General features: G+C 38.4%; 1 protein-coding gene across 1 annotated transcript in view; it reads right to left on the bottom strand.

Moving 5' to 3' along the window:
- LOC126236626 (pyrethroid hydrolase Ces2a) overlaps positions 1–25,424 on the bottom strand; it is a 177,085-nt gene that overhangs the window by 11,873 nt on the left and 139,788 nt on the right. The window contains exon 9 of the mRNA XM_049946073.1: positions 17,230–17,404. Within this exon, the coding sequence (XP_049802030.1) occupies positions 17,230–17,404 (175 nt within the window). The remainder of the gene's footprint in view (positions 1–17,229; positions 17,405–25,424) is intronic.

Genomic DNA, 25,424 nt, shown 5'->3' with positions numbered 1-25,424 from the left:
CAGTCTGTGGTGGGGTACCATGTCAAATGCTCTCTGGAAATCTAGAAACATGGAATTTGTTTGTTACCTTCCATCCATAGTTCAAGTATATCATGTGAGGAAATGGAGTTTCACATGAGTGATCTTCCTCAATCCATGCTGATTTGTGGACATAAGCTTCTCAGTCCCAAGAAAATTTATTACAGTCAAACTGAGCATATGGTCAAGAGTTCTACAGCAAACCGATGATAGGGATATTGGTCTATAGGTTTGTGGGCCAATTTTTTGTACCCTTCTTGTACACAAAAGTCACCTGCACATTTTTCCAGTCACTTGGGAATTCACGATAAATGCAAATTAAGTAAGCGACCAACGCCATGAAACACTCTTTGTAAAACCAAATTGAGATTCCATCGGGACCTGGCAACTTATCTGTTTTCAGCTCTGTCAGTTGTTTTGCTATGCCAGGGATGCTTATTACTATGTCATCCATATGGGAGTGTGTTTGATGGACAAATGATGGTTGTTGTTATGGTATTCAGTCCTGATACTGGTTTGATGCAGCTCTCCTTGCTAATCTATCCTGTGCAAGCTCCTTCATCTCCCAGTACCTACTGCAACCTACATCCTTCTGAATCTGCTTAGTGTATTCATCTCTTGGTCTCCCTCTAAGATTTTTACCCTCCACGCTGCCCTCCAATGCTAAATTTGTGATCCCTTGATGCCTCAGGACATGTCCTACCAACCGATCCCTTCTTCTAGTCAAGTTGTGCCACAAACTTCTCTTCTCCCCAATCCTATTCAATACCTCCTCATTAGTTATGTGATATACCCACCTAATCTTCAACATTCTTCTGTAGCACCACATTTCAAAAGCTTCTATTCTCTTCTTGTCCAAACTATTTATTGTCCATGTTTTAATACCTACTCCGAATTTTTCTTTTGTTTCCTTTATTGCTTGCTCAGTATACAGATTGAATAACATCGGGGATAGGCTACAACCCTGTCTCACTCCCTTCCCAACCACTGCTTCCCTTTCATGTCCCTCTACTGTTATAACTGCCATCTGGTTTCTGTACAAACTGTAAATAGCCTTTCGCTTGCTGTATTTTACCCCTGCCACCTTTAGAATTTGAAAGAGAGTATTCCAGTCAACATTGTCAAAAGCTTTCTCTAAGTCTACAAATGCTAGAGATGTAGGTTTGCCTTTCCTTAATCTATTTTCTAAGATAAGTCATAGGGTCAGTATTGCCTCACGTGTTTCAACATTTCTACGGAATCCAAACTGATCTTTTCCGAGGTCGGCTTCTACCAGTTTTTCCATTCGTCTGTAAATAATTCGTGTTAGTATTTTGCAGCTGTGGCTTATTAAACGGATAGTTCTGTAATTTTCACATCTGTCAACACCTGCTTTCTTTGGGATTGGAATTATTATATTCTTCTTGAAGTCTGAGGTTATTTCGCCTGTCTCGTACATCTTGCTCACCAGATGGTAGAGTTTTGTCAGGACTAGCTCTCCCAAGGCCATCAGTAGTTCTAATGGAATGTTGTCTACTCCCGGGGCCTTGTTTCGACTCAGGTATGTTTGCACAATTTTCCTACATGAATGATTTCTTCAATGCGAACTTCAACTCTTTTGCTTTCGTTTCCCTATCTTCAACTCCTACACCAGACTAGTCAATGAACGACTGAATGGAAGCCTTAGACCCAGTTACTGACTTTTTATAGGACTAGAATTTTCTTGGATTCTCAACCAGATCTTTTGCTAAGGTATGATAGTGGTAGTTGTGTGATCTTTTCACAGACACACAAATCCCTACTAACCTTTGCTTGTTGCCATTTGTGTGTTCTCTTTTGGCCCAGAAGGGCAACACCCTTTGATTTCTCAGCATTTTCTGAACTTTGTTTTTAAACCATGGTGGGACATTTCCATCCTTAACCCACTTACTAGACTCATAGTTCTCCAGTTTCTGTCCAAACTTTGCCCATAATTCCCCTACCTCCATTTTACTGGAACTATGTGATGTCAATTCACTGTCTGAGTGGGATGCTAACAACTTCTCATCTGCTCTTTCTAGCAGAAACACACTCACAGCCTTTGTAACTTTTGTAGCCATAGTTGTGATAATGAGATCATGATCACTATCCTCATCTCTATACTGACACTATTGATAAGGTCTGGTCAGTTTGTAGCTAAAAGGTATAAGATATTTCCATTGTACATGGGCAGCCAAATTAGCTGCTCAAGACAGTTATCAGTACATGTGTTCAAAAGTACTTTGCAAGAATGTCTGTCTGTACCCCCTGCAATGAATCCGCAGACATCCCAACCTATACTTGGTAGGTTAAAGTCACTTCCAAATAGTACTGCATGATCTGGATATTTACGCACTACTGACCATGGCGTTTCTTTGAATTATTCTAGAACTGTCACAACAGAATTGAGTAGGTGGTAAAAACATCCAACAATTAACTTGGTTTCACCTGGATCTGTTATTCACAACCAGAAAACTTGACTGTCATGCTTGATTTGACCTCAGTAGAAAAAATATGTCTGTCAACTGCAATGAACACTCCCTATGGCATCTAATCTGTCTTTCCAAGATATATTCCATGACTTGCTAAATATCTCAGAGCACTGTACCTTGGGTTTCAGTGAGATCTCAGTCCCAATAATAAGCTGAGTGTATTGGCTGGTGGGTGTTCATCACAGTACCTCAAACTACCACCTACCCTAAGAAAACATCCATGTGCACTCCATAAGTACTCTGCTACCTGAGTACCTGCTCATTTGTGTAGAACAGACCTGATCTATCAAGGGGAGTCCTACAAATCCCCACTTGATAATGCAGGTCCAAAAATCTGCAGCCAAGACTATCAAAGAGTTGACAAAGCCTTCGGCTGAGATCCTCCACTCAGCTCTAAACCAAAGGAGCCTGATGAACCCTGGGAACAATGTTGCAGATTGTGAGCTCTGCTTGGACACTGCATGTGAGGCCAGCAGTCTTCTCCATCTCTGCTTGCCACTTGTATGAACCGAGGACAGCCTCAGAGCCAATGCATTGATGCTGACATGAGTCACAACTTGCAGATGACTGCACCCGGCATGCTCAATAGCTGCAGGCCAGGCCTCCTCTACATCTTGGATGAGGCCCCTCAGCAGAGATACTAAGTGCACATTGGATTTCTTTCCAGCTCTGAATGTTGTCTTCCTGTGGGGCTCCATAATGCGCCTTATGTTGGAGCTCCCAATACCTAACAAAATTATGCCCATGTGAGCCTGTTTGGACTCTGCTGAAGGAATAGCCACCTGTTGACTCAAAGGGCAAAAAGACGAGGTCAGATGGCCAGCCTCCACATTGCTCTCTGCTTCATGCGACGTGAACACATTACCACCCACTACTCACTCTGCTGTGAGTGAGTGCAGATGCATCATGACAGGTACACTAGGAATTGCATTGGCAGCAGAGCCCATGGGCAAAACAAACACCACCTATGGTGTCCCATTTGATGCAGCAGTTCTCTGTCACCACTACACCCTGAGGCAGCAGCCTGAAGGTGGCTGACTGTAGCCAAAAGCTTCTTCAACTGTTCGTGAATTTTGGCTAGCTCCTCCCTCCTAACTTAAGAAGTAAACTACAAGAACAGACAGAAACCTATACATGCAACGGGTGCCTTAATGAGCTGTGCAGCTGACTGTTCAGAAGAAATGAAGACTGTACTACAGACTTCTTGAATTTACACTTCCAGTTGAAAATGCGAGATTAAACATATTAAAAAGAAAAGCACACATGAAATTTAAGAAATATGCAACTATTAAAACACAAGAGAAGCTAAATATGTAACTTGGCACTCTGGAGAAATGAGTGGGGTCAGGAGAGGTCCTGCTCCACAGTTTTCTGGGTTATGTCTAGTACAGATGTGTTTGTCCTCTTTATCAATATACTTGTATTATCAGTAAACAATGGAAGTTTTGAAGAGCCCTCCAGTGTCCCTGGTAATCATCTATTTTGGTTGACAACAGGAGTGGGCCAAGCACTGAACCTTGCAGGAACCCATATTTAATATTTTCACACTCTGAATTTAATTTGATTTGTTAATGTGACCTTCATTTTTCTGTTGTCAAGGTATGATTCAATGAAAGTAAGGGAGGATATCTGTAGTACTGTAATATTCTAATTTCTCTATTAAAATTTTATGTACTACTTGATCAAAGGCTTTAGCAACTTCAGAAAATGACACCAGGATAATTTTTCTTGTTTATTTCTACCATAACTGAGTTTGTGAGGTCATACAATGCTTTCTTTGTAGAGAATCCTTTATGGAACCCAAGCTGAGCAGGCATAGAAAGGGGTTGTCAATGAAATGATACAGTTTTCTATCATAAGGTACCCTCTCAAAACATTTATGAGAACAGTTCAAACAGGGAGATATTTCTATTATTTGAGGTCACTTATCTATGTCTATTTTTATAAGTAGGTGTTACAATTCCATAGTTATGTACTTCAGGAAATACATCTTGACCCATCATGTGATTGCAAAAGCAACTCGAGAGAGGTGCTATCAAACTATAAAAAGTTCTCAGTAGTTTGGATTAACTACAATCATAACCAAAACAACTCTCTTTCAGTGCTCAATGTTTTTCATATTCTCCCTAGCACTTGAGTTGGCAAAAGTGAGGTCTGCTGATGGAGTATGTATGGCATGTCGAAGTAAATCTAATAGACCTGCTTTCAGTGGTCCAGTTTTTCTCCCTGTGTTTTCAGCTACTGTTACAATGAATCTGTGGTTGCCCTGTACTGAGTGTTAATGCTTATTTCTTTCTTTCTAGAAGCAGTTATTGATTTACAAGAACTTTATCAGACAATTATTGTCTGATTATCACCTTGAAAGCTGAAAACACATTCTTTAAATAAATTAATACTGTACAACTACTACAGTTTGTGTTTCTCATCAATATATATTAAGTTTTTGACAAAGTAGTGATGGAAGAATCTATTAAAATATGGAAGAATTTACTAAGTTTAGTGGTTAATAGTTTGAATCTAACATCATCTGTTTTGTAACTATTGTCATCAGGATGCTGAACATCATTTGCTCTATCATGGGTGTTAGTTTCAAGCCCAATAATGCTCCAGGTTGTCTCTGCATTGTTCTTGGAAATTTAATTTTTTGTTCATAGTTCATACTTTTTGTTTCTTATTATTACAGAATGAAGAAAATTTTAATATTGCTTCTAGTGCACATTTAAGTATTGGTTATAACTCATCCAATAAATAAAGCTCTCCCTTTCTAGCACAGCCTTAGTTGATCTCAGATGGCTTTCACTGTAATTTTCCCTGAACCATTGTGAATGAAAACTGGATTCATAGTGCTGTCAGAACATTTTAAGGAAATAATTAAATTTGTCATCGACTGTGTGTTCTTGGTAAACTTCATCCCATTTTTCATTCTGTGAGCACACTCTGAATATTGTGACTTACTGAGCATTTATAATTCTGTGACAGTGTATGTTTCCCTTTCTAGGTAAAACTGATAAAGTTGGACATTTTATTGTTGCTATTTGACTGCCATAATAAGATAAACTAGTTATTATGGGGTTCTCATATATTTTGAGGGAAACAGTTGCATTTAAAAATAAATTATCAGTCACAGCTCGCATAAGGCATCCTACTTTTGTTGTATATGTTACTGCGGGGGAAAACTCCAAGCTGGACATCAGTAACTCTCCATCAGAACAATACAAATTGCAATTAATAGTGAAATCACCATCTCCCAGTTTTTTTACAATGTCTTATTAATACCATCTACATTGACAGGAAACAAAATCACAACACCAAGAAGGAATTGGGTGACATAAACAAAAGTTGGTAGGCATGTTTCTACACCTGAAAGATCATGTCTATTCCAATTTCGTGCCAATAGTATAAGAGTGGCACTAGTAGCACCATTTTAAGGATGCAAATAGGTTTGTTTTAACACATGCTATAACAGTAATGAGCATTAGTTACCTATGAGACTGGACATTGTGAGTTGATGTTTGTGAAGAATGACTTTAAGATGACAAAGAAGCCATTATCAACACCACACTGAATTAAAATCAGGTCACGTAATAGGGCTATGAGAAGCTGGATGTTCCTTCTGTGGAGAAAGACTTGGCACAAATGTAGCCATTGTACATGATTGTTGGCAGTGGTGATCACAAGGATGTACGGTCACAAGAAGACTGGGCTCTGGATGGCCACGTGGCACTACTGAGTGGGAAGATTTGGTGTATGGCCCTGGCTTATCATACTGCATCTGTAACAGCAACCTGAGCAGTAGTTGGTACCACAATGACACAGCAAACTGTTACAAATTGGTTACTTGAAGGACAGCTCCAAGCCAGATGCCTGGTAGCTAGTGTTCCACTGACCCCAAACCACCACCATTGGTAACTTCAGTGGTATCAAGTGGGAGTTCATTGACAGGCAGGGTGTACATCTGTTGTGTTTCCTGATGAAAGCTGATTCTACCTTGGTGCCAGTGAGGCCATGTGTTGGTTAGAAGGAGGCCAGTTTAGGGCCTGCAACTACTGCCTGCACGCTAAACACACTGGACCTACACCTGGAGTTATGGTCTGGGGTGCAATTTCATGACAGCAGGAGCACTCTCATGATTATCTCATGCTTTTTGACTGCAAATCTGTATGTCAGTCTGGTGATTTGACCTGTTGAGCTGCCATTCATGGACACCATTCCAGGGGACGTTTTCCAACAGGTTAACAGTTCTAATGGTAACAATGGTACCAACATTTCACATTTTCAGTGGCCTATCTCACACTTACATTAACCTGTCATCTTGCAATGTTAATCACTTAAATATGTTACCTAGTCAAAGGTAGTCCTGAAATTTCATTACTTTAGATTAATTATTTTTTGGTGCTGCGGGTTATTTATTTACTCATAATCTGTGTTAGGAGTCTGTACATAGTTAGAATTGCCTCTTGTTTGTCTCCAAGTCTATTACTGAGGAATAGCACTCAAAGAATCATTCAGTGCAGCTCTTATTTAGATCTAGAATCTGGGACTTTATTCCAGTTGTGCTACTCAACATTTCCTTGTATTACATGTACGGTAATGTATTACTGCAACTGTATATCTAGGTGTATCTGTTCAATTTATGTGACGTATAATTGAAGTTCTTTACTGTGCAACATATAATTATGTTGTAATAACTTTTGATGTTTCTAGTTCCTGTAGCATCATGACAAACTCTTACTTTTTTATTTAATAGTTTTTGGAAATTTTGTTAAAAAAAACACTGAATGGGGATTTGATTTTTAATTTTTACCCTTTTGTGCTGTCCTAGCTGCAATATTTTGTTTTTCCATTAACTGTTGTAACTGTCTATAGTGATTTGGCAAAACTATCTTCTGGAAACATTCTACCAAACAAGTGATTCATATTCAGTTACTGTCACAAACTGTAGCTACCATCATCCTCACTACAGCCTTTCCTTTTTAACTTTCCCCAATACATCCCTCTCTTCTCTCTGAGAAAGGACCAGATGAGGTGGTGCAGTGGTTATCACACTGGACTCCCATTCAGGAGGACAACAGTTGAAACCCCTTTCCGGCTGCCCGGATTTTAGTTTTCAGAGATTTCCCTAAATTGCTTCAGGCAAATGCTGGGGTGGTTCCTTTGAAAGGGCATGGCCATTTTCCTTCGTCATCCTTGTCACAATCCAAGCTTGTTCTCCGTCTCTAATGACCTCGATGTTGATGGAATGTTAAACCCAATTTTCCTTCCTTCCTTCTCTGAGCAAGGATAATGTAATCACTTTCACTTTTATGCCTATTGACAGTAGTAATCACACCACCTCCTGAAGATAAGTACTGAAGAGCAATCCTGTCTCATATTTATTAGATTTCTTGGTAGAATTTTCCTTTTATACAATATTCCAATCTTTGTCTCCCCTTCAATTGTTTCCTTTTATGGCTCCCTCAACAGCAATGGAAGCTCTGATGTCTTCACACATGTTCTGCCATCCTGTCTCTTCTTTCCTCACTGATTCTGCACCGAACCTCCTCATTTCTTATCTTACCAGTCAACACAATATTCACAATCCTTCTGTACCACCACACTCAAACCTTTTGGTCCATTTACATATAAAGCTGAGCTCTAGATGTATATATTAAGAAATTTCTTTCTCACGTTATGGCCTACATTTGAAACTAATTGATTTCTTTTGGTGACGAGTGTTCTGTCTACTGTGCTAGTCTTCTTTTGATCACCTGGCTTTGTCTGCAATGCATTATTTTGCTTCCAAGGTAGCAGAATTCATTAATTTCATCTACCACATGGTCCCAAATATTGATGTTTATCATTAACCTCATTTCTGCTGCTCCTCAATACTTTTGTCTTTCTTTGGCTTATTTGCAACCTCTATCCTATGTTCAGTAGACTGTTCATTCCATTAAGTAGGTCCAGTACTTCTTCCCATTTTCACATAGGATAAGGTCATTGCTGATATCTGTTCACTCTGAACTTTATCCCACTTCTGGGACTTTCCTTTATTTCTGTCAATGCTTCTTATATGTACCAGTTGAATACTGGAGGAGAAATACAGCATTCTTGCCTTATTCCCTTTTATAATCTGAACATTTGCAGCTTTATTGTTTCCTCTTGGTTCCTGTACAAAGTGTACATTACTCATCTTTCCTTAAAGTATGTACCTTTTTTTTGTACAGATTTCAAATATCTTGCACCACTTTAACTCATTACATGCTTTTTTTTTCTAGGCCAACAAACCCTTTTAAACCGGGCGCTAATGACCATAGCAGTTTTGTGCCCTAAAACCACAAAAAAACAAACCCTTTTAAAGTGTCTCAGTTTTTCTTTAGTTTTGCTTCCAGTATCAAACATAACATCATAACTACCTCCTGGCATTGCTTTAATTTTTTAAATGATGCTGTTGTGGTACTCCAAAGTTTACACTTTCTAACCAATGTGTGTCAAAGCCTTCATTTGTTTGCTTCCAGTATGTCTACTGATATTAGTTATTGCTAACTGAGGACCCCTCCAGCTTTGCATGTTTAGCACTAAGTATCTAAAACTGGATGACTGGTCTGACATAGAAGCAAGTTTGTTTATGGGCCACTGAGTAGAGATAAGTGAATATCATCACTTATATATGACTGAAATGATTTAAACAGTGCGTACCAGGAAACTTTGAAGGAGTCATGAATGTTATCTGTTCCATATTTAATAGGCGTTTGGAGTGATATCTTGTACATGTGTGTGTGTGTGTGTGTGTGTGTGTGTGTGTGTGTGAGAGAGAGAGAGAGAGAGAGAGAGAGAGAGAAACTGGATATGTCTTGTAAATTACAGACATAGCATATCATGTGTCGGAGGCTGTTATGTAAACACTGTTCAGCCTTTTACATCAGCATGACTACAAGTAAGTTATCAGTTAGGATGAATGGGCATAGACAGAAGATATATACCAGCAACACACAATATCCAGTTGCAGAGCATGTTCTACAACATAAAAGCTGTGATCTCAATACCTATTTCACCACATGTGCCACCTTGATTCTTCCCCCAGACACCACTTTCTCAGAACTCCCCAGGTGGGAACTAGCGCTACAACATGTCCTCAGTTCTTGTTATCCACCTGGCCTTAATTTACATTAATTTCTTCCATCTCATCATTTTTTCACAGTAACTATTCCTTCCCTCACTCTTTTTTAGTTTTCTTCCTCTTTCGTTTTCTGACCTGTCTGTTCTTTTCCATCTCCCTCCCACCTCTGTTATGCACAATGCACTTAGCTTTCCAGTCTTATTAGCTTATGCATGATATTTTAGCATTAACCTCTGTCTTGCATATTACCCTGGCTTCTACATTTAAGCTTTCAGGTTTTCAAATCTCGTCTGGTGCAGTCCCCAGCAATCAATTCTTTCCTTCTCATCCAATGCGGTAAGTCTCCCTGTCCTGCAGTTCTGGCCAACTTTTCCAAAATCCATCCCTTTTCATAAGTCCCTGCAGTCCTTTTCCTTTACCCCACTTCCTTCCCCTTCAACCTTTCTGCTCGAGGAAGCAGCCGCTGACTCCTAAAGCTTGCAAAAATGGAATCTTCTTTTATGTGTGTGTTCGCCTGCTGTCACTTAGTGAGTATATCTTTTTATCTCTCCAATTACATTGTACTGTGAAAAACTGATTATTTTTGTTGTTAATAACCATGCATTCTGATTTCCAACAGAACATCATTCAGACAATCGCTGGATATATTTTCATTTAGGACAGGTTTCTATGGGATATAGTGAGATCCTTGTTATGTCTGCCATCAGTTTTCACCAGGAGACTATGCAGGGAGCTTCTATCCAATCACATGCACCTATTTGTTCATGCACAGCACCCTACAGGCAGCCTGTACCTTTTTCAAGGTGATGGATCACTCCATTCCTTCTCTATTCTGTCGGAATGATTTGAGGAACATTCCAGAGACAGAAATTGCTTGTGTTGCTCTTATCAACCCTACTGAACACATATGGGACACCATTTGTTGAGATGTGTGCATCTTTGAACCAGCTCCAATCTGCTTCTATGATCAATGGATGGCAAGTGACTATTCATGGATTCCACTGCCATTGGTGTCAGAATATATGCTACAATGAGTCTCCACTCTCATAAGGCCAACATACTACTATGGAGGTGTCCCCAATTCAATAGGTCATAAGTGCAGAGATGCATTTTTATTGCATAATAAAGATATCACACAATCTTTGTGAATGGTATGCAAATTGTCACAGAAAGAGTTGAGGAAATACAAGAGTGTATACAAAAATGTTGCTGATTAATTTGATACAAAGTTTAAGTTGGAGAAATCTTTACCTAATCCCTCAGAATTGTTGATGATTCAGTTATTCTCAAAATTAAAATTTTCTGGTATATGTTGAGGGCACAACATATTTTTATGGTCATACATAATGGAACAACTTAAGTGGGGTGCATGGGCAATCACAAGAGACTGAACAATGTCCAACAAAGCATGGAAAAATGAGTCACTAAACGCATTTAATAGTTGTACCGTGACATATGCACGGGCCAAAATGGTAAAATCAAAATTTCATTATCATTCTTGAAAGTGACCCAAAACAACTGGAGTTACATCAAGTAATAATAAATTTATACTAACAGAGCAGTCATATATGTCCAATGACTCTGAATTTGGTTCATATAAACTAAAAGAAATAAAGATACTATACTACAAGTAAATGTAATTCACAAATGTACCAATGTTTCTAAAAGGAAATATGGAGATCGGAATACGCTGATGATAGCAATAAAAATTGAAGAAATGTGTGATGAAATAAAAGAAATTATTCAGATAGTGAAGGGTGACGAAAATTTAATAGTCATGGGTGACTGGAATTCGGTAGTAGGAAAAGGGAGAGAAGGAAACGTAGTAGGTGAATATGGATTGGGGCTACGAAATGAAAGAGGAAGCCGCCTGGTAGAATTTTGCACAGAGCACAACTTAATCATAGCTAACACTTAGTTTAAGAATCATGAAAGAAGGTTGTGTACATGGAAGAACCCTGGAGACGCTAAAAGGTATCAGATAGATTATATAATGATAAGACAGAGATTTAGGAACCAGGTTTTAAATTGTAAGATATTTCCAGGGGCAGATGTGGACTCTGACCACAATCTATTGGTTATGACCTGTAGATTAAAACTGAAGAAACTGCAAAAAGGTGGGAATTTAAGAAGATGGGACCTGGATAAACTGAATAAACCAGAGGTTGTACAGAGTTTCAGGGAGAGCATAAGGAAACAATTGACAGGAATGGGGGAAAGAAATACAGTAGAAGAAGAATGGGTAGCTTTGAGGGATGAAGTAGTGAAGGCAGCAGAGGATAAAGTAGGTAAAAAGACGAGGGCTAGTAGAAATCCTTGGGTAACAGAAGAAATATTGAATTTAATTGATTAAAGGAGAAAATATAAAAATGCAGTAAATGAAGCAGGCAAAAAGGAATACAAATGTCTCAAAAATGATATTGACAGGAAGTACAAAATGGCTAAGCAGGGATGGCTAGAGGACAAATGTAAGGATGTAGAGGCTTATCTCACAAGGGGTAAGATAGATACTGCCTACAGGAAAATTAAGGAGACCTTTGGAGATAAGAGAACCACTTGTATGAACATCAAGAGCTCAGATGGAAACCCAGTTCTAAGCAAAGAAGGGAAAGCGGAAAGGTGGAAGGAATATATAGAGGGTCTATACAAGGGCGATGTACTTGAGGACAATATTATGGAAATGGAAGAGGATGTAGATGAAGATGAAATGGGAGATACGATACTGTGTGAAGAGTTTGACAGAGCACTGAAAGACCTGAGTTGTAACAGGGCCCCCGGAGTAGACAACATTCCATTGGAACTACTGATCGCCTTGGATGAGCCAGTCCTGACAAAACTCCACAATCTGGTGAGCAAGATGTATGAAACAGGCGAAATACTCTCAGACTTCAAGAAGAATATAATAATTCCAATCCCAAAGAACGCAGGTGTTGACAGATGTGAAAATTACCGAACAATCAGTTTAATAACTCACAGCTGCAAAATACTAACACAAATTCTTTACAGACGAATGGAAAAACTAGTAGAAGCCGACCTCGGGGAAGATCAGTTTGTATTCCTTAGAAATACTGGAACACATGAGGCAATACTGACCTTACGGCTTATCTTAGAAGAAAGATTAAGGAAAGGCAAACCTACATTTATAGCATTTGTAGACTTAGAGAAAGCTTTTGACAATGTTGACTGGAATACTCTCTTTCAAATTCTAAAGGTGGCAGGGGTAAAATACAGGGAGCAAAAGGCTATTTACAATTTGTACAGAAACCAGATGGCAGTTATAAGAGTTGAGGGATATGAAAGGGAAGCAGTGATCGGGAAGGGAGGGAGACAGGGTTGTAGTCTCTCCCCGATGCTATTCAATCTGTATATTGAGCAAGCAGTGAAGGAAAAAAAAGAAAAATTCGGAGTAGGTATTAAAATCCATGGAGAAGGAATAAAATCTTTGAGGTTCGCCGATGACATTGTAATTCTGTCAGACACAGCAAAGGACTTGGAAGAGCAGTTGAATGGAATGGACAGTGTCTTGAAAGGAGGATATAAGGTGAACATCAACAAAAGCAAAACGAGGATAATGGAATGTAGTCAAATTAAGTTGGGTGATGCTGAAGGAATTAGATTAGGAAATGAGACACTTAAAGTAGTAAAGGAGTTTTGCTATTTGGGTAGCAAAATAACTGATGATGGTCGAAGTAGAGAGGATATAAAATGTAGACTGGCAGTGCCAAGGAAACCGTTTCTGAAGAAGACAAAATTGTTAACATCGAGTATAGATTTAAGTGTCAGGAAGTCGTTTCTGAAAGTATTTGTATGGAGTGTAGCGATGTATGGAAGTGAAACATGGACGATAAATAGTTTGGACAAGAAGAGAATAGAAGCTTTTGAAATGTGGTGCTACAAAAGAATGCTGAAGATTAGATGGATAGATCACATAACTAATGAGGAAGTATTGAATAGGATTGGGGAGAAGAGAAGTTTGTGGCACAACTTGACCAGAAGAAGGGATTGGTTGGTAGGACATGTTCTGAGGCATCAAGGGATCACCAATTTGGTATTGGAGGGCAGCGTGGAGGGTAAAAATCGTAGAGGGAGACCAAGAGATGAATACACTAAGCAGATTCAGAAGGATGTAGGTTGCAGTAGGTACTGGGAGATGAAGAAGCTTGCACAGGATAGAGTAGCATGGAGAGCTGCATCAAAACAGTCTCAGGACTGAAGACCACAACAACAACAACAACAACAGCAATAAAAATAATGTTATTAGGCCTAAAGAAAATTTTTCTAAAAAAAAAAAAAAAAAAAGAAAAGATAAGGCAGTGCACAGAATTATCTTTTGCCTCAGTGCCATTTTCAATTCATATATGTTCTGTCTTGCTTACTGAGTGAGTGAACATTATAAAAGCTGAACAGTCAACACACTTAAACATTTAAAAGTTTTTAAGCCCCTACTATCATTAGAGTTAATAAAATCTGATCTTTTCATTCAAGTATTGTTGTTGTTGCTGTTGTTGTTGTTGTCTTCAGTCCAGCTCTCCATGCTACTCTATCCTGTGCAAGCTTGTTCATCTCCATGTAACTACTGCAACCTACATCCTTCTGAATCTGCTTATTGCATTCATCTCTTAGTCTCCCTCTACGATTTTTACCCTCCAAGCTTCTCTCCAGTACTAAATTGGTGATCCCTTGATGTCTCAGATCCCTTCTTCTAGTCACATTGTATCACAAATTTCTTTTCTCCCCATTTCTATTCAGTACCTCATTAGTTACGTGAACTATCCATCAAATCTTCAGCATTCTTTCATAGCATCACATTTCAAAAGCTTCTGTTCTCTTCTTGTCTGAAATATTTATTGTCCATGTTTCATTTCCGTATATGGCTACACTGCATACAAATACTTTTAGAAAGAACTTCCTGACACTTAAATCTGTACTCGATGCTAAAAAATTTCTCTTCTTCAGAAATACATTCCTTGCCATAGCCAGTCTACATTTTATATCCTCTCTACTTGGACCATCATCAGTTTCTTTTGCTCCCCAAATAGCAAAACTTATCTACTACTTTAAGTGTCTCATTTCCTAATCTAATTCTCCCAGCATCACCTAATTTAATTCAACTACATTCCATTGTCCTCATTTTACTCTTGTTGATGTTCATCTTATATCCTCCTTTCAAGACACTGTGTCCATTCTGTTCAGCTGCTGTTCCAAGTACTTTGCCGTCTAACAAAATTACAGTGTTATCAGCAAACCTCAAAGTTTTTGTTTATTCTCCATGGATTTTAATTCCTACTCCAAATTTTTCTTTTGATTCCTTTACTGCTTGCTCAATATATGGATTGAATAACATCGGGAATAGGCTACAATCCTGTCTCACTCCCTTTCAAGCCCCTCGACTCTAATAACTGCCATCTGGTTTCGGTACAAATTGTAAACAGCGTTTTGTTCCCTGTATTTTACCCTGACTCTTCAGAATGTGAAAGAGAGTATTCCAGTCAACATTGTCAAAAGCTTTACCTAAGTCCACAAATTCTAGAAAAATAGGTTTGCCTTTCCTTAATCTATCTTCTAAGGTAAGTCGTAGGGTCAGTACTGCCTCGCGTGTTCCAACATTTCTAAGGAATCCAAACTGATCTTCCCCCAGGTCAGCTTCCACCAGTTTTTCCATTTGTCTGTAAAGGATTCGTGTTAGTATTTTGCGGCTGTGAGTTATTAAACTGATAGTTTGGTAATTACCACACCTGTCAACATCTGCTTTCTTTGCAATTGGAATTATTATATTCCTCTTGAAATCTGATGGTATTTCGCCTGTCTCATACATCTTGCTCGCCAGATGGTAGAGTTTTGTCAGGGCTGGCTCTCCCGAGGCTATCAGTAGTTCTAATGGAATGTTGTCTAATCCCGGGGCCTTGTTTTGACTTAGGTCTTTAATTGCTCTGTCAAATTATTCATGCAGTATCATACCTCCCATTTCATCTTCATCTACATCCTCTTCCATTTCCATAATATCACCCTCAAATACATTGCCTTGTATAGATCCTCTGTATACTCCATCCACCTTTCTGCTTTCCCTTCTTTGCTTAGGACTGGTTTTCCATCCAAGCTCTTGATATTCATACAGGTGGTTCTCTTTTCTCCAAAGGTCTCTTTAATTTTCCTGTAGGCAATATCTATCTTACCACTAGTGATATATGCATCTACATCCTTGCATTTGTTCTCTAGCCATCCCTGCTTAGCCATTTTGCATTTCCTGTTGATCTCATTTTTTAGACATTTGTATTCCTTTTTGCCTGCTTCATTTACTGCATTTTTATATTTTCTCCTTTCATCAGTTAAAATCAATATCTCTTCTGTTACCCAAAAATTTCTACTAGCCCTTGCCTTTTTATCTACTTCATACTCTGCTGCCTTCACTATTTCATCTCTTAAAGCTACCTATTCTTCTTCTAGTATATTTCTTTCCCCTGTTCTTGTCAATCATTCCCCAATGCTATCTCTGAAACTCTCTACAACCTCTGGTTTTTTCAGTTTCTCCAGGTCCCATCTCCTTAAATTAGCACCATTTTGTAGTTTCTTCAGTTTTAATCTACAGTTCATAATCAATAAATTGTGGTCAGAGTCCACAACTGCTCCTGGAAATATCTTACAATTTAAAAGCTGGTTCCTAAATCTCTGTATTACCATTAAATAATCTATCTGAAACCTTTCAGTGTCTCCAGAACTCTTCCACATATACAGCCTTAAACCAAGTGTTGGCTATGATTAAGTTATGCTCTGTGCAAAATTCTACCAGATGGCTTTCTCTTTCATTCCTTATCCCAGATCCACAATCACCTACTACTTTTCCTTCTCTTTCTTTTCCTACTATCGAATTACAGTCCCATATGACTATTAAATTTTCATCTCCCTTAACTCTGAATAATTTCTTTTATGGCATCATACATTTCCTCAATCTCTTCATCACCTGCAGAGCTAGTTGGCAAATGAACTTGTACTACTATGGTAGGCGTGGGTTTCAAGTCTATCTTGGCTACAATAATGTATTCACTATGCTGTTCACAGTAGCTTAGCCATGTTCCCATTTTTTTTATTTGTTATTAAACCATCTCCTGCATTACCCCTATTTGATTTTGTATTTATAACCCTGTATTCACCTGACCGGAAGTCTTGTTCCTCCTGCCACAACACTTCCCTAATCTCACTATACCTAACTTTAACCTATCCATTTCCCTTTTTAAATTTTCTAACCTACCTGCCTGATTAAGGGATCTGACATTTCACACTCCATCCATAGAACACCAGTTTTCTTTCTCCTGATAACGATGTCCTCCTGAGTAGTTCCTGTGCGGAGATCAGAATGGGGGACTGTTTTACCTCCAGAATATATTACTCAAGAGAGTACCATCATTATTTAACCAAACGGTAAAGCTGCATGCCCTCGGGAAAAATTATGGCTGTAGATTCCCCTTGCTTTCAGCTGTTTGCAGTACCAGCAAAGCAAGGCATTCAAGTATTATTTTACTGAAAAAGAGTTTGACATTGTTTGAATCACTATCTTAACTTATGGCTCCTTCTCCAATTTGTACAACATAAAGTGTTTTAAATTTTAGCAAGTAAAATAACTGTACATACCTTCATTGGGAGCTGGTGTCAGTGTCTGTTGGACTAATGGAAGACCAGTGAGAAACTCAGGTCCACCTTTCTGCTTCCCTTTGTGTTCAAAACTGTACAGGTAAGTAGGAAATTTATCTGACCACAGTTGTGAAGTCTCAAAAGCTGGGAGACTAAATAGTGCATCCCCAGTTGCCTACAACATAATGTAATATACATAACATAAGAAACTCTGTGCATTAATCCAGTGTGTTATGTTTTAAATAAAAGGAGGTAACCTTCAAATTGACATACCACAGAATGTGAAAACTGTGTAACAGGTGATGTAAATACAAAATACATAGGACACTATTTTTTTATATTCAAAGGATAATTCTGATACCAGCATTCTTTGATCATTCAGCCAGTAGAAAACTGTCTGCAGAGGGCAGAGGTCGTTCTTTGACTCTCAATTTGACCTGTTGTATTCTTTCATTGCAATGGATTCTTGTATAGTGATTACCAATACATTATGATAACAAGAAACTTGCTTACTACCTTCAGATTCTCTGTTACATTGTAACATCAGAATATCAGCATTTTGAAAAAATGGAATGGTCCTACAGTTTATACCTGTAATGATAGTATACTCATCCTTCCCAATTCTTTGTCTGTATAGTTTGCTTCAGTGTCTAATACATCATAATTATCTTTTAACATAGCTTTTTACCTTTTTTCTCCTTTTTCATCTTCAGTTACCTTTTCACCTCTTTTAATATCCTTTATGAACATCTGTTCTCTTCTGTGATTGCCCCTTACTGAGCCACCACCTTTAGTTTATTTCCTTGTCACTGTAATTGTTAGCACCATTCGATCTGTTTCCTTCCTCGACTTCCATTTCTTTCAGTGTCCAATGGATTTCATGTACTGGTTAATTCAACTTCCATTATTTTTGTTTTCTTGTTTCACTCTTTCTATGGTAATGGACTGTTTAGCAAACCAGTCAGTGACTTTCAATCTTAAAGCAGTTTATTAACATCTTTGAAATTTTAATGACCATCATCTCAAGAGTTTTCATGTACAGTTTTTTCATTCATTCTACATTTTTTTCTGCTCCTGTAGATTGCGTCAGTGGAGCAATTAACTGTCTAGCTAACCAGTCAATAGATTTTATTATTACAACAGATAATTAACTGTCAAGATTTATTATTATTCCCTTGCATAATTCCTGCATCTGCTTGACATGTAAAAATTGTCAACTATGGTATAAGATGCAAACTTATTTAAACATTCTTCACACAGAAATTAATAAGTAGTATGAATTTGAAATACTACACTCTATGAATACATTTTTAATCGTTTAGACTTCAGTGATTATTTTGACAAATTTTTCAAAGAATACACCTTCAATCCATTATTATCATGTGGTGATGATACGAAAAATTTCAGCAATGGAGATTAGATTAGATTAGATTTGTTTTTCGTTCCATAGATCCGTGCTGAGGAGATCCTCGTGAATGTGGAACATGTCAATATTTATTTATTTTTTATTTTTTTAAGCTGAAATAACAATACTAATAGTATGAATATATACAATACATCATTTGTTTCTACTAAAAAATTCGTCAGTGGAGTAGAAGGAGTTGGCCACTAGTAACTCTTTCAGGCTCCTTTTAAACTGATCTTTATTTGTAACAAAATTTTTTATGTTTTCTGGCAAATTATTGAAGATGAGTATTCCTGAGTAGTGGACCCCTTTTTGAACTAAAGTAAGTGCTTTTAAGTCCTTGTGCAGATCATTTTTGTTCCTGGTATTGTATGTGTGAACTGAGCTGTTTGTTGGAAAAAGAGATATATTATTTAGGACAAATTTCATTAAGGAGTAAATATACTGAGAGACAGTAGTTAGTATACCCAGTTCTTTGAAGAGGTTTCTACGGGACGTCTGTGAATTTACTCCACAAATAATACATATTACATGCTTTTGGACTCTGAAAACATTTGTTTCACTTGAAGAGTTACCCCAAAATATTATACTATATGACATTATGGAATGAAAGTAGACAAAGTATGCAAGCTTTTTCATTTTTATGTTGCCTATGTCAGCCAACACTCGAATTGCAAATACAGATTTGTTAAGGCATTTCTGCAGTTCTGTGGTGTGCTGCTCCCAAATGAATTTATCATCAAGTTGCAATCCCAGGAATTTAAGACTGTCAACCTCTTCTATCTGCTCTTCTTCATACTTCACGCTTATGCTGGGTGGAAACATCTTACAGGTTCTGAATAGCATATAGTGAGTCTTTTCGAAGCTTAATGTTAGTGAGTTGGCTTTAATCCATTTATTAATATTCATGAAAATATCATTAGCAGATCTTTCTAGAACTACACCCGACATACTATTTATTGCAATACTTGTGTCATCTGCAAACAAAACAAACTCTGCTTCTGGCAGTGTAACTGATGAGAGATCATTAATTGCAATACTTGTGTCATCTGCAAACAAAACAAACTCTGCTTCTGGCAGTGTAACTGATGAGAGATCATTAATGTACACAAGAAAAAGCAATGGCCCTAAGATGGATCCTTGTGGGACACCATATGTAATTTCTTCCCATTCTGATGATGACTGATGACTTAATTCACTAGTCCCTTGCACTGACACCCTTTGTTTCCTGTTAGCGAGGTATAACTTGAACCATTTTTCAGTACTGCCCGTGACACCATAGAATTCTAATTTATTTAAAAGGATGTTTTGGTTCACACGATCAAATGCCTTTGACAAATCACAGAAAATATCTGCTGCTTGTAATTTGTTATTTAATGAATTAAGTACGTTTTCACTGTAGGTGGAAATAGCCTTCTCGATATCAGAACCCTTCACAAATCCAAACTGTGTTCTTGATAATATGTTATTTGTGGTCAGATGGTTGAGAAGCTGCCTGTACATTATTTTTTTCTAAAATTTTTGAGAATGCTGGCAAAAGTGAAATCGGTCTGTAGTTTGATGGTATCTCTTTATCCCCTTTCCTGAATAGAGGCTTAACATCTACATATTTTAGCCAGTCAGGAAATGTTCCAGTTATAATTGACTGGTTACACAAGTAACTTAGAATTGTACTAAACTCACTAGAACATGCCTTAATTAACTTTGTTGATATTCCATCATAACCACTAGAATGCTTTGTTTTTAAAGATTTTATTATGGAAGTTATTTCTTTTGGTGAAGTGAGTGACATATTCATGTACCTGAAGCTATTTGTAAAGGCTAGTTTCATTGTCAGATATTCAAGGGCATTATTTACTGATCCTGACAATCCCATTCTATCAGTAACGGATATGTGCATACAGTGTGCATATGGCATACTTAGATGCAGCTGAATGTTCTCCACACACCGTGAATCCAAGTCAGAGGAAAACCTTCATGAATGAAGAACAAGTCAGATTATACAAAAAGAAAGGCTTTCTGATACACTGTACATGCCACATCAAGTAACTACTAACATTACTATCACATCCTGATGACCTCAGAATATCTGCTTATGTCTAATAAGAATGCCTTATTCTAAAACATTAAGACCCCCCCACCCGAAATATAGCCCTGGTTCTCATACTCAAAATATCTCAATGAAAATAATCAGTTATTGATAATATAATGTAAATGAACAGATAAAAAAGAAATCTACTCACCAAGTGGCAGCAGGGGAAAACACACACACACACACACACACACACACACACACACACACATTGAACTTTCAAAAGGTTTCGGAGCCAGTGGCTCCTTCTTCTGGTGGAAGAGTTGAAGGTGAAGGAAGAGGGGTGAAGGGAAATGACTGTTGAGGTTTAGGGAAAGGGATACAGTTGGGAAAAGTCACTCAGCAGTGTCGGGGGAGACTTACCAGATGGGATGAGAAAGAAAGACTGATTATTCAATCAATCAGTCTTTCCTTTTCATCCCGTCTGGTAAGTCTCCCCTGATCCAGGGTTCTGGGGGACTTTTCTAAACTGTATCCCTTTCCCTAAACCTTTCTAGTCCTTCTCCTTCACCTCTCTTCCTTCCCCTTCAACTCTTCCACCAGAAGGAGGAGCCACTGGCTGTGAAAGCTTGTGAAAGTTAACCTTTTGTGTGTGTGTGTGTGTGTGTGTGTGTGTGTGTGTGCGTGCCCCTGCTGCTGCTTGGTGAGTGGATTTTTTTTTTTTATCTGTCCATTTATGTTATATTATAAAAATATCTTAAGGCAGTTTATATTCTAGCATGAGCAGCTATGTAAAAAGTGAAAGAAACTTTGCTTGTTTAGCTATGTGGTCTTATTATGTTGTGTTCTTTCACAAGAGTGAAACAGGCTCATGTGCCTCAACATTTTAGATGTTCAATTAAGTTACACAAAGGACTGTTATGTCAGTGCTTTAAAATTGTTTAAATGTTTTATTGCAAAATGATTACTGTCCCTCATCTTAGTCATTTACAATTAATAGATCTTGGTGGTAGTTAGCTCTTTTCTGATCCACTATTGAAGGCTAGCATGAGAAGAACTGTTCACCATAGTAGACACTATTCTGAAGAGGCTGAAACTTAACTTCTTACTTATTCAGATCACATTATTGCAATTAAACCAGAAAATTAAAGAAACTGACACACAAATCTAGCATCCAAATTCCATCACTACAAGAAATGAGGTGTAAAGACAAGTGCCAGTTTCTTTCACAAATTAGAGAGTTTACAGGGGCAAGTCAGGAATCTTGGAGCTTAATGGACCACTGCAATTTCTAATCAAAACCAATAGTATAAATGCCCCCCCCCCTCCCCAATGAACCATAGACCTTGCCGTTGGTGGGGAGGCTCGCGTGCCTCAGCGATACAGCTAGCCGTGCAGTATGTGCAACCACAACGGCGAAGGGGGGGGGGGGGGGTATCTGTTGAGAGGCCAGACAAACGTATGGTTGCTGAAGAGGGGTAGCAGCCTTTTCAATAGTTGCAGGGGCAACAGTCTGGATGATTGACTGATCTGGCCTTGTAACAATAACCAAAATGGCCTTGCTGTGCTGGTACTGTGAACGGCTGAAAGCAAGGGAAACTACGGCCATAATTTTTCCCGAGGGCATGCAGCTTTACTGTATGGATAAATGATGATGGCGTCCTCTTGGGTAAAATATTCCGGAGGTAAAATAGTCCCCCATTCGGATCTCTGGGCAGGGACTACTCAAGAGGACATCCTTATCAGGAGAAAGAAAACTGGCATTCTATGGATCCGAGTGTGGAATGTCAGATCCCTTAATCGGGCAGGTAGATTAGAAATTTTAAAAGGGAAATGGATAGGTTAGAGTTAGATATAGTGGGTATTAGCGAAGTTCGGTGGCAGGAGGAACAAGACTTTTGGTCAGGTGAATACAGGGTTATAAATACAAAATCAAATAGGGGTAATGCAGGAGTAGGTTTAATAATGAATAAAAAAATAGGAGTTCGGGTAAGCTACTACAAACAATGTAGTGAGCGCATTATTGTGGCCAAGATAGACATGAAGCCCATGCCTACCACAGTACTACTAGTCTATATGACAACTAGCTCTGCAGATGACGAAGAAATTGAAGAAATGTATGATGAGATAAAGGAAATTATTCAGATAGTGAAGGGAGACGAAAATTTAATAGTCATGGGTGACTGGAATTCGATAATAGGAAAAGGAAGAGAAGGAACCATAGTAGGAGGAATATGGATTGGGGGTAAGAAATGAAAGAGGAAGCCACCTGGTAGAATTTTGCACAGAGCACAACTTAATCATAGCTAACACTTGGTTCAAGAATCATAAAAGGAGGTTGTATACATGGAAGAACCCTGGAGATACTAAAAGGTATCAGATAGATTATATAATGATAAAACAGAGATTTAGGAACCAGGTTTTAAATTGTAAGATATTTCCAGGGGCAGACGTGGACTCTGACCACAATCTATTGGTTATGAACTGTAGATTAAAACTGAAGAAACTGCAAAAAGGTGGGAATTTAAGAAGATAGGACCTGGATAAACTGAAAAAACCAGAGGTTGTACAGAGTTTCAGGGAGAGCATAAGGGAACAATTGGCAAGAATGGGGGAAAGAAATACAGTAGAAGAAGAATGGGTAGCTTTGAGGGATAAAGTAGTGAAGGCACCAGAGGATAAAGTAGGTAAAAAGAGGAGGGCTAGTAGAAATCCTTGGGTAACAGAAGAAATACTGAATTTAATTGATGAAAGGAGAAAATATAAAAACGCAGTTAATGAAGCAGGCCAAAAAGGAATACAAACGTCTCAAAAATGAGATTGATGGGAATTGCAAAATGGCTAAGCAGGGATAGCTAGAGGACAAATGTAATGATGTAAAGGCATATCTCACTAGGGGTAAGATAGATACTGCCTACAGGAAAATTAAAGAGACCTTTGGAGAAAAGAGAACCACTTGTAAGAATATCAAGAACTCAGATGGAAACCCAGTTCTAAGCAAAGAAGGGAAAGCAGAAGGGTGGAAGGAGTATATAGAGGGACTATACAAGGGCGATGTACTTGAGGGCAATGTTATAGAAAGGGAAGAGGATGTAGATGAAGATGAAATGGGAGATACAATACTGCGTGAAGAGTTTGACAGAGCACTGAAAGACCTAAGTTGAAACAAAGCCCTGGGAGTAGACAACATTCCATTAGAACTACTGGTAGCCTCGGGAGAGCCAGCCCTGACAAAACTCTGCCATCTGGTGAGAAAGATGTGTGAGACAGGCGAAATACCCTCAGACTTCAAGAAGAATATAATAATTCCAATCGCAAAGAAAGTAGGTGTTGGCAGATGTGAAAATTACCGAACTATCAGTTTAATAAGTCACAGCTGCAAAATACTAGCAAGAATTCTTTACAGATGAATGGAAAAACTGGTAGAAGCTGACCTCAGGGAAGATCAGTTTGGATTCCGGTGGAAATATGGGAACACGTGAGGCAATACTGACCCTACGACTTATCTTAGAAGCTAGATTAAGAAAAGGCAAACCTACATTTCTAGCATTTGTAGTCTTGGAGAAAGCTTTTGACAATGTTGATTGGTATAGTCTCTTTCAAATTCTGAATGTGGCAGGGGTAAAATACAAGGAGCGAAAGGCTATTTACAATTTGTACAGAAAGCAGATGGCAGTTATAAGAGTCGAGGGACATGAAAGGGAAGCTGTGGTTGGGAAGAGAGTGAGACAGGGTTGTGACCTCTCCCCGATGTTATTCAATCTGTATATTGAGCAAGCAGTAAAGAAACAAAAGAAAAATTTGGAGTAGGTATTAAAATCCATGGAGAAGAAATAAAAACCTTAAGGTTCGCCAATGATATTGTGGTTCTGTCAGAGACAGCAAAGGACTTGGAAGAGCAGTTGAACGGAATGGACAGTGTCTTGAAAGGAGGATATAAGATGAATGTCAACAAAAGCAAAATGAGGGTAATGGAATGTATTCGAATTAAGTCGGGTGATGCTGAGGGAATTAGATTAGGAAATGAGACACTTAAAGTAGTAAAGGAGTTTTGCTATTTGGGGAGCAAAATAACTGATGATGGTCAAAGTAGAGAGGATATAAAATGTAGACTGGCAATGGCAAGGAAAGCGTTTCTGAAGAAGAGAGATTTGTTAACATTGAGTATAGATTTAAGTGTCAGGAAGTCGTTTCTGAAAGTATTTGTATGGAGTGTAGCGATGTATGGAAGTGAAACATGGACGATATATAGTTTGGACAAGAAGAGAATAGAAGCTTTTGAAATGTGGTGCTACAGAAGAATGCTGAAGATTAGATGGATAGATCACATAACTAATGAGGAGGTATTGAACAGGGTTGGGGAGAAGAGGAGTTTGTGGCACAACTTGCCTAGAAAAAGGGATCGGTTGGTAGGACATGTTCTGAGGCATCAAGGGATCACCAATTTAGTATTGGAGGGCAGCGTGGAGGGTAAAAATCGTAGAGGGAGACCAAGAGATGAATACACTAAGCAGATTCAGAAGGATGTAGGTTGCAGTAGGTACTGGGAGATGAAGAAGCTTGCACAGGATAGAGTAGCATGGAGAGCTGCACCAAACCAGTCTCAGGACTGAAGACCACAACTACAACAACAACAACAACAATATAAATTCAATATTGAACTTAACTTCACCTTCTTAAAGAATTCCATTCCTATCAGTCAAACCAGTGAAGAAAGCTTAATCAACACCCATGCACCAACTAACAACTACAATAAAT

Source organism: Schistocerca nitens, chromosome 2, assembly GCF_023898315.1.
Source record: "Schistocerca nitens isolate TAMUIC-IGC-003100 chromosome 2, iqSchNite1.1, whole genome shotgun sequence".
Taxonomy (NCBI): Eukaryota; Metazoa; Arthropoda; class Insecta; order Orthoptera; family Acrididae; genus Schistocerca; species Schistocerca nitens.
The sequence above is the reverse complement of the archived record's forward strand: the minus strand, read 5'-3'. Positions and strand labels throughout refer to the sequence as shown.